The following is a 10423-nucleotide window of genomic DNA, read 5'->3' as shown; positions in this document are numbered from 1 at the left end:
AGTTAAGCACACTTACCAGCCCCCACATCTCCATATGTAAAACAAATTCTTGAGAGCAAACAGCAAATCTATTCTGTCACTCTCAGTGGCTGAAATTGCCATTTCCAACTCGCAAAAAGTCGACTTCTTTGCTATAACACGAGAGCAATATCCCCACTTTTCATTTAGCACAATCACTGGAAGATTCCCATGAAAGGTATCCTTGTACATTCTTTAATCTATGATTATTCATTTTACAAAGAATAACAAGTCTTGGTGAGCTTCAACACTTTGGTAGGCAACTGTGAAATATTAGCTGGCAAATACTTAACTGCATGCCATGGATAGTTTATCCAAGCCCATACCACTCCACATCCAGCATCACTGCACTACTCAGACCTCTGCAGCTTTAGCAGCTTATCGTAAAAAAAAAACAACAACAACAAAAAACCTATAGTTTGCCGCAACCACTCATTTGGAGAGTACATTGCGAATATGTAATATTGCATAGATAACATGCACAGCAGTGTCAGGGACTATGATAGTTTTATTGCAAGATAAAGCGCTTTTTTTCATGGTCGTGTTTGTCAGCTGTTGCACTGACATAACAAGCATGAGATCTCAGAGAGCTCTCAGCCAGCTATCATTCACGGTAAAATAAATCTTGAGTCCACAAAGCAGCCTATAGGGCTGAGTCTAACCCTATGAATTAACAGTCATCTCCCCTTGAATCATTCAAGGGTGCTTTTCACAGTTGTATAGCCCCAGAAACTGCCTGCCAATGTCTCTCTTCCTTTCTTTCTCTTGCTCTCACACACATGCACACACACACACACACACACACACACACACACACACACACACACACACACACACACACACACACACACACACACACACACACACACACACACACACACACACACACACACACACACACACACACACACACACACACACACACACACACACACACACACACACACACACACACACACACACACACACACACACACACACACACGCACGCACGCACACACACACACGCACACACACATACACACACATACACATCCATGTTTTTTTTCCCTCAAGTCTGATTACTCATCATTGATTGCTCCATGTTGGCTGGTCTGTTTTTTTTCTTCTTCCTCCCCCTGTGGGTGAAACTCAGAGGAAGTAGTCAGGAGGCGGGGAAGGTGGGTTGCTGCTGCGGGTCGGCGGGGCGTCGCTGGCGGTACTGTGGTTCGTGCTGAGGAGCTTCTCGAAGCGAGCCTTGTAGGCGTCTCTTTCCCTCAGCACTCGAGTCAGCTCACACTGTAGCTGCTCCAACTGAGAAGGAAAATAAAAGCAGACAACATGGTCATTTTTTGGGGCTTTGCTGAGCTGCGGTGCAAAAGATGTTCACTTGGTATTCATGACTTATTCTGTCAGGAATGTAATCTGAGGGAGTTTAGGACGGTCACAATGTCAGACGCTGCATCATTTTTGCTGTGCGCACCTCAGAATTTGCAAATTAAAGATGCCTGATGTTAGATTTAGGGTTAACACACACACACACACACACACACACACACACACACACACACACACACACACACACACACACACACACACACGGTGTGTATGACAAAAAAACGACAGGAAAATGGAAAATACTCGTTGGCGAATAATTTGCAATTTGCAACTATTCATGCTGGCAGCAACAGTTGTTCAGAAAAAGGTTTGAATAGAGTCACGTCAGCTCATTCCTAAAAGAAAAAAGATGGATTCAACAGTGATGAAAAGTTGTCCTGCTCATCCTCACTCGACAGCAGAAGCAGGAGATTTTGGTCCGTTCGTTAGACTTGCTGTGACACTGCTGTCGGCTTACTAGAAACTCGACAACATCCAAAAGTAAACTACATAAACTACACACTATCCTGACAGCCTGGTTGTTCGGTGATGCAGCTCCATACGTCGTACTTAAGATTGTTGTCTTTATCATTTTTGCGCCCATTGTCATACAACACTGGGTTGCTGCATCATCTATCAACATTGTCATCGGGAGTTGTGATGTGCGACCGTTTCACTTCCAGACAATATGATTGGTTGATGTCTTTACCTGCGGCGCAAAAGCTCAGACAAATATACCTCCTTCCGAAAAAATAAGTCACTTTTTACACAGAATGCGTTATATTCAAAATCTGTGTGAAAGTACAAAAACAACATTTGAAAAAAAATAGTTTGACGTACGAATTAATTGCAGGACATTTTTTTTTTGTAGACCTTAAATTTGGTGTTGGATGACTGCAAATACTGAGAACTTTTCAGTGAGAGTCATAAATGCAAGTGTGTGTGTGTGTGTGTGTGTGTGTGTGTGTGTGTGTGTGTGTGTGTGTGTGTGTGTGTGTGTGTGTGTGTGTGTGTGTGTGTGTGTGTGTGTGTGTGTGTGTGTGTGTGTGTCAGTGGCAGCGTAACATAATTGTGGTGGGCCCCGGTGTAAATACTTTTAATGAGTCCCCCCCCTCAGCCTCAACACCTCCCACACGGCGTATAACAAATGAAACGGAGTAAGGTTATTGGGCAACCACAGAAGCATTTCCCAGAATGCTTTCTTCCTCTGGTCTAAGTAATGGGTAGAATTAATCCTTGGTTTTTAAACAAGTAGCTTTGGAACATTTCAATAAAGACAAATACTTGAAATAGGCTAAGACTCCAAACCAAGCGGCAACCAACAGTGACGTCACCAATCAGTTTGTGAAATGCTGTTATGAAGCCTTGACTGACTTTTCGGCCGTCACCATCTTGATGATTTGGAGCCAGAAGTGACCATATTTGGACAAACTGGGAAAGAGAGAGCGGTGCATCTGACACGATCTGATTGGAAACCCGAGGACACTACGCCCGCTCACCTATAGTGGAAACACTACTGTACCACAGGCCTGTCAATCAAACAGACACACCCCATAAACATACCGCTTTTTGAGGCCTAATATCTAATTAATGATGGGATTATCTTCAGATGGACTGCCAGAAAACTCCTAATAAGAAGAATGGACTTTAGCTAACAATACTATAATAGAATTACTGACTTTGTATTTCATGAGAGAAGTTGAATGGGAGTCTATGGAGTCAGAACCTTTTTGGAGCCAACCCTTAATGGCCCTCGGTGGTATTGCTCTTAATGGCACTTCTGCATTTGCCTCACTTTTCAGACCCGGAAGCTCCGCCCACTTTTAGATACAGTTTATGCTCCAAACCAAGTGCATAAGGTGGGAAGGTGCTATTTACAAAATAATAATACAGGGAAATCGGTTTTTAGATTGGATATGTACCTTCTTTAATGACTGATATGATTTGTGTTAAAAAAAAAAAAAAAAGGCCAGCGCCAAGATTCAACATGGGCCCCTAACAGCTGCAGGGGTCCCGCACCGTTTTGCGTGTGAGCGTGCGGTACCTGTTGTGTGAGCACGTGTTTCTCCGACTCCAGAGCGTGGCGGTGCTGCAGGCGCTTGTAGCGGCAGGACTGGGCATAGCCGCGGTTCTTTAGCGTGCGGCGCTTCTGCTTCAGGCGCACCACCTCATCCTTGCTCACCCCGCGCAGGTGTCGGTTCAGCTCGCGCACTGACAGGCTCACCAGCTGCTCATCGGAGAAGCGCTCGTTCACCCCGCACTGCCGAGCAGATGGAGAAAACACAGAGAATATGGTGTTCCTCACTGTTAATTGGCAACGAGACCACATGTCGGTAATGATTGGAGTGTGAACACTTAAGAGCAGTGCGATTCAGACTTGTGTATGGAGCTATGATGTGACTGGTGCACATATCATGTGTCAAACTGAATGTGTGTATGTAGTGTGCGTGTGTGTGTGTGTGTGTGTGTGTGTGTGTGTGTGTGTGTGTGTGTGTGTGTGTGTGTGTGTGTGTGTGTGTGTGTGTGTGAGCACGCCTGTCTGTCAGGGGGCATATTTCGGTACCACATGCTCATAATCTGTCATGTAATCTGACTAAGTGTGGGTGACAGTTATCAGGATTACACACAGCAATAATAGCAGATATTATCATAAGCTCACACTGTGCTATATATGGAGATCCACCCAGACATCTCCATCAGCCAGAACACAGAGTGCAAAGTTTATTTACCTATCTGGAAGAGAGCAACCAAGACTGAGTCATTAGTAACACACTGTAATTCAGTTGTAAGCAGAAATACGTTTTAATTATTGTATTTGTCAACAACCATATCTACTCCCGCGGGCATCTGCAAGGAGGATATGTCATGAATCAAGACAGATTGAATATTATTAGGAATGTATAGAAATACAATTGTAATAATATTCAATCTGTCTTGATTCATGATATATCCTCCTTGCAGATGCCCACAGGAGTAGATATGGCTGAACATTATTAGGAATGTATAGAAAAACAATTGTAATAATATTCAATCTGTCTTCATAGGAGAAGTTATAGTTGTTGACAAATACTGAACATTTAGAGACACTTAAAGATTCCTTTATATGTGATTACAACTACATTACAATGTGTTATAAACTCTGTATTGAATGTTCATTGAATTCTTGTGAATGCTAAATTACCACAGAGTGAAGTCCAAGACTTTGCAGTCTCAGAGACAAAGATTTAACTTCACTCATTGTTGGCACGTGGAGAGGGATCCTTAAAGTGATAGACGCAGACATTAATAACCATGTTCTAATGTCCTAATCCTAATCCTTCACTGCTCGATCCCTCTAATGCAACAAGTGCCACTGTGTTCTTCACTTCTTTCACCTCCACAGTTTTCCCATGCTTTATTGATTAGCGCTTCCTGCTGAGCATCATCAGCCCAGCGAGCCTCCCTCGTCTAATCTGGATTGATGTGTATACCTGATTGACTTGCGGGTGGTGATGATGGTGATGGTTGCCATGCATGGGGTGATGCGGGTGATGCTGATGATGGTGATGCTGGTGGTGATGAAGGCGGCCCTGGGGGCTGAGGGGTTGCGGGTAGGGAGCCGAGGCCGAGGCGGCGTTGGGGAGCGAGGGAGGGGCTGACGAGAGGAAGACGAGCGGGCGATGGCACATGTCCGCCGCCTTGGCACAGGAGATGTCACCTCCGCTGTCGCTGCTGGAGTCTCCCAGGTTGCTGCTCGAACTCTGAGAAAGACCTGGGAACTGAGGAGAGGAAGGGGGCACAAGATAGGAAATAAAGATAAAGTCAGTTCTTTCACGACTGCACGTAAAAGAGAAAATCACAAGATCAACACAGGGAAGAAATAACAGATTGTTACCTGTGAGCTGACAGCTGCAGCAGCAGAGTTCAGCAAAGCCTCCACAGCATCCTCACAGCCCAGAAAGCCATTTACAGGCCCCCTCTCTCTGTCCCCTCTCTCTGGCACCCCTCCCAAGGCTCCCAGCAAAGTGGCGGGCCCCGTCACCTCACCTCCAAACTGTTGCTGGAGAGCCGCCAGCCAGATCAGGTCCTCCAGTGAGGCCGGGGTGGGACCCTGAGCGCCGGCGTGGGCCGGGCTGCCCTCCACGTTCCCCTGAGAGCCGGAGCTGATGCCGGAGGTGAAGCTGTTGGATATGGACAGGGGGAAGGAGATGGAGGAGGATGATGAAGAGAGGGAAGAAGAGCCCGAAGGTGGTGGGTGGGCGTCGCTGAGCGTTGGCGAAGGCGGTAGCGAGTTGTACGGGCTGGAGCTCAAACTGGAGTCCTGCGGAGGGTGGCTGGTGTACGGCGAGCTGGAAGGGTCGTGGGGGAGGCCAGATTTGGGATACGCACATGGAGGAGGGAGCGGAGGGGTTTTCACCTCAAACTTGAGGAGGTCAAAGTCGTTCAGGTACTCCATGGCCAGAGGGCTGGGGGGGAGAGACGGCATGGGGAGGGCAGGAGAGGACATGGTGGCTGCTGCTGCTGCTGGTCGGCGCTTCAACAGGGTTTTTCCGTCTGTCAGGATTGTTGGAAAATCCACTCCTCTGCCTCAGTGCGGCTCATAGACAGCAGCAATAGTGATGTCAGGAAGCCGACTGGTCGGTGAGTTTCCTCTGTGAAAAACCAAATGTCCCCTTGTCCTTGTCCTTGTCTCTGTTTATTTTGTCCTAAAGAAATGAAAGAATTGAGGGAGAGGGTTTGGGATGCAGGGACAGGAGAAAGGGACGATCAGATGAATGAATCATCTTATAAATGTGGACTACTTTAGGCACCCTGAATGGTTTATAAGCTCTAACTATTGGTTTGATCAAGTGTTTGAAAATACTTTGATGCAGCAGAATCTGAGATATATGTTATATTTTACACCCTATATTCTTCTTCCTTGCAAAAACCTGACGCCTACATTACCCACCATGCAACTTGACAGCAGACAGGTTAGTCTGAGATTTGGGTGTGTTACGCTCAAGTAGAGATGTAGAGCAGGCTGCAGAAGTGTGGTGAGCTTACAGCTTGATTTTTCTCAATTTAACTTGAAAGTTTTGATGTTGTCTCGTTTGATGTCACTGGAGGACATTTTTTATCAGACTTTGCGCAGCTACCTCTGCAGCCACAAAAATATCTTCCTGCAACTATTTTCACATGTTGTAGCACTCCCCAAGACCTTTTAAATAAGTTCATCAGACAGCCTCTTCAAATTATCTTTGACTACCAAAATCTATACAGTAACAACATATTAACACCACCGTACTACAGAAAATGTATGTTTTAAGTCCATTAAAAATTTAGCAACACAAAGATTGTTTTCATTAATAACTTCTAACTGATCTGTAAGAATTCAGTAAGCAATTTATTGGGCAATAATAAAACCACTAATTACTGCTTATAAACCCTTTCTAAAGCCTTATTAGAAAGTGATATATATTTATTATTTCTTCTACAGTACAAAGTCAGTTCCCCAGTTTCAACTAAATACCTTGACATAAAGGTCAGTGTGACTTTGATGGTCATGAAGTTAGATTGTGTGTGAGGCCCTATTTATGTTATTTTGAGACACTAATCTGCATAACCCCCCTCCCCCCGCCCATCATCTTAATACACACATGTATAAATAAGACTATACACGAATGCACACTCATAGACACGTGCGTGTTTACTGACACAGGCCAGCGTTTCCCATGTGTGTAGACAAAATGGATCTTTTTGGTCCCACTAAACTTTTACAGGGTGAAACCTTTGTTCATATCACACAAGTGCATTTTCAGTCATTTAAATTTAGGGATAACAAAATAATGATCCTCACAATCACTTTTTCCAGAGTAAATCTAATTATCCTCTCGACACTGACTAAAAGGAGTTTGTAGTTCTGTATGTGACTAATATAGACAAATGCTTTTTAATAATGACTCCTTCTGCCTGTCAAGTGTTGTACTCTGTACATGTCTAAGTACAAATGATTATTGCCATAATGGAATCACACACAATAGATATATTAACACGCAATATTTCTGGAAACATCTGCCCACTGAACACATAACCAAATGAAGCACAAGAATTCAGAGGGCTTAATCATTTTTAACAGAAAGATCCAGAGACCAAATCCAATTATCAAGAGCCAGAGACTTTCGAAAATGAATCAAACAAATTTTTATGCAGCTGAAAAATTCCGTTTTGGAGGAAACTGGCACTGGAACTTGTTCTGTTATCCTTGTATAGTTCTTATTCAAGATCAACAACTCTTGTTTTATATTAAACTGCATTAATAGTGAATGAAAATAGAATATACAATAATTTACAATTCATATGAGGTGACAAATAAATGAAATGTTAATCTGACAAGTCGAAACATTCAAACGCAGCTTAACAGATGAAAGTCTCTCCTCATGATATCAATGAAAAGTTCAATATTTTAAGTGTATGCTAGATTGGTATCTGCATTAAAGAAAGCTGTAGAGGAGCAATGGGGTTTCCTCCAACACTAAGTTCTGTGACTCACAGAACTTCAGATATAATAGTTATCCTAATTACAACAAACACCTAATTAAAAACCACCTTTGACTCGTGCGTCGGCTGCATAGCTCATTAGTTTTACCCCCCGTGGCTCAAAAATGGATTGTAAAAGAAAGCAAACAGTGACAGAGCTCCATGGAGGCCTCAAATCTGGCTCCGGACCAGAGTCGGGGCGACAACACACACATGAGAGAGAAAAGAGTGGAATGAAAGCAGGCACGAGATAAAGGCCCCGACATGAGAGACAGTCACACAGTCAAAAAGCGTGCGAAATGATCTTACCGTCGGTCATAGAGATGAAGGATGGTGTCGAGCTCGCTTCAACTTCCCCACCAAACACACACACACAAATAATCGACTGACTGGATGACTGACACGTTTGGAGAGAGACAGAGAGGAAACACAGAGTGTGTGTGTATGTGTGTGTGTGTGTGTGTCTGTGTGTGCATATGAGTGTGTATAGCACTCTGTCACTGAGTGCCACTGCCCCCTTTCTTTCTTTCCCCTCTGCTGCAAATCCCTGTTTGCAACAATCCCCCCCCCCCCTCTCTCTCTCTCTCTCTCTCTCTCTCTCTCTCTCTCTCTCTCTCTCTCTCTCTCTCTCTCTCCCCCCCATCCCTCTCTCATGGTTCACAGGCATGTTCACACTCTATGGTAATGTCTGTCTTTCTCTCTGATGTCTGTCTTTCTCTCTTTGGTCTTGTTTATTTCTTTTTGTATCTCTCTCTCACACACACCAACAAATTCCCATCTCTCTCCCTCTGATGCTGCGTATTATTTTTTGTATAAAACAAGATTATTTCACACTCATGTACTACCACACACTGCCTAATCAAGTACACCTTAACACTGTCAACATACTGTATGCCGTCACCACAGCATCTTCTGCGCAACAAGTGATGCTCACAACTCGGATTCAGTTTGTCGTAAATCAGAGTAAAATTTGAAGTTTACTCACTCATCACTGAGTAAAACAAAGTCTTGGTAGTTGTGTCGGCACAAGTTGGACTATAGACTATGTACTGCCTCACAGTGGACACACCGCTGCTGAGCTGAGCTCAGAGTGAACGCATGAGGATGCAATGAGGCATATGAGTAGCTCTGATTTATGAGTGGTGATATTCAAGCAGATTAAAGCTATGAATATAATCACATCAGTACGCACATTTCAGATATATATCCACAAATATACAAAAACTGTATATCGTGTTTGATGTAAGGCCCCAACAGTCAATTTGAATGTGTCAGATTGTTTAAATGCTAAAAGAAGCAGAAGCAGAATATCATTGTCAAGACAAATTGAAAAAAATACACTGGACTGTGTTTGTAGACGATATAGATGAAATCAGTAAAAAATATAAGAGGAATAAATTCTTATAACCTTATTGAATAAGTCTTTTGAAGGCTGTGTGAATTAAACCCACGTGCAAATCAGTTTTTAGGTATGAACTTTTACACTACTTAATTATTTTGACTTTTGAAGAAGTGGTACTGTCTTGTACTCCCCGGGTTTTGACAAGGCTGATGTGCAGCACCCAAACCCGGTTGGGCACCACCAAGTGAATGTAAAATCAATCTTTTCCCAGATCTAATGGTTGTAGTTTCTCTCTAGTGGAGTTGAGCAAGTTGTTTAATTATCTGCTCTAGCTTTTTCAAATGGTCATAAGGTCATAATAATGGTTTAAAATATTTTGTGAAATTGCATATTTTTTATTTAAATATTTAACATTTTCTTAGGGTGGACTCCCAGATTCCCCGGCAAATACGTGCACCTAAGTCTTATGCAAACTTCTGGGGAAAAAAAACGTAACTTCACTACATTGCCAAGAGAAATATAGTAAATTTACTCCACAATTTTGTAACAGTTGTGGTTCCCTTTCAAATTGAGAAGAGGAGTTTAAAAAACATGATGCAGGGCTTTATACTTAAACCAACCAGTTGTGTCCAAAGTACCTACAAGTGGCTGTACAAGGTACCATGACAAACTACAATATAATGTAATACTATCCACTACTATAGTGTATTATTGATAATGCTTTGAAAAGAGAGTTTCTGTACGATGAATATTTTTACTTGTTGAGTGTGACTTTTATAATTAAATGACCATCCGTTACATTTAAGCTCTAACCAAATGACTTCACACAATGTATCTCGCAGTCTACAATAACAGTTTACCAGGTTTTTAAGTCTGGTGAGACAGATGAATGCAGACTGAGCATGCTCTATGGGCAGCACATGTGCACCAGAGACTTACAGCACCAAGCTGGCTATCTTCCCCGATACTAACTGGGGATAAAGTAATTTAATTATACGGCTCTTCAAGACTTTCCAAGTGTTATTAGACTGAATGGATTAAATTGTGATAGTGAAACAAGTCTCTCCGTGGAGTTTGGGGCGTCTCCACAGAGTTTTTGTAATTATTCCTACTTGTAGAACAGGGCGACAAAAGTTCTGCACAGTAATATTTTGAAACGCAGGACTTTTAGTTATATATTAGTTTAAGTAAGGATGTTAATTTTTCTCC

At 43.0% G+C, this 10423-nt stretch overlaps 1 protein-coding gene across 1 annotated transcript; it reads right to left on the bottom strand.

Annotated features, from left to right (window-relative positions):
- Nucleotides 1-918: 918 nt before the first annotated feature.
- Nucleotides 919-8231, bottom strand: nrl (neural retina leucine zipper). The gene is made up of 5 exons (XM_069698950.1): nucleotides 8182-8231; nucleotides 5249-6059; nucleotides 4845-5132; nucleotides 3419-3634; nucleotides 919-1311 (listed from the first exon to the last, which is right to left on the bottom strand). The coding sequence occupies exons 2-5, from the start codon at nucleotides 5858-5860 to the stop codon at nucleotides 1150-1152; spliced, it is 1278 nt and encodes a 425-aa protein (XP_069555051.1). The 5' UTR covers nucleotides 5861-6059; nucleotides 8182-8231; the 3' UTR covers nucleotides 919-1149.
- Between the last annotated feature and the right edge of the window lie 2192 nt (nucleotides 8232-10423).

This window comes from Brachyistius frenatus, unplaced genomic scaffold (genome assembly GCF_029030835.1).
Source record: "Brachyistius frenatus isolate BFR_SWC_R1_liver_20210118 unplaced genomic scaffold, ASM2903083v1 Contig_29, whole genome shotgun sequence".
Classification (NCBI taxonomy): domain Eukaryota; kingdom Metazoa; phylum Chordata; class Actinopteri; family Embiotocidae; genus Brachyistius; species Brachyistius frenatus.
This window is presented reverse-complemented; position numbering and strand designations above follow the sequence as displayed.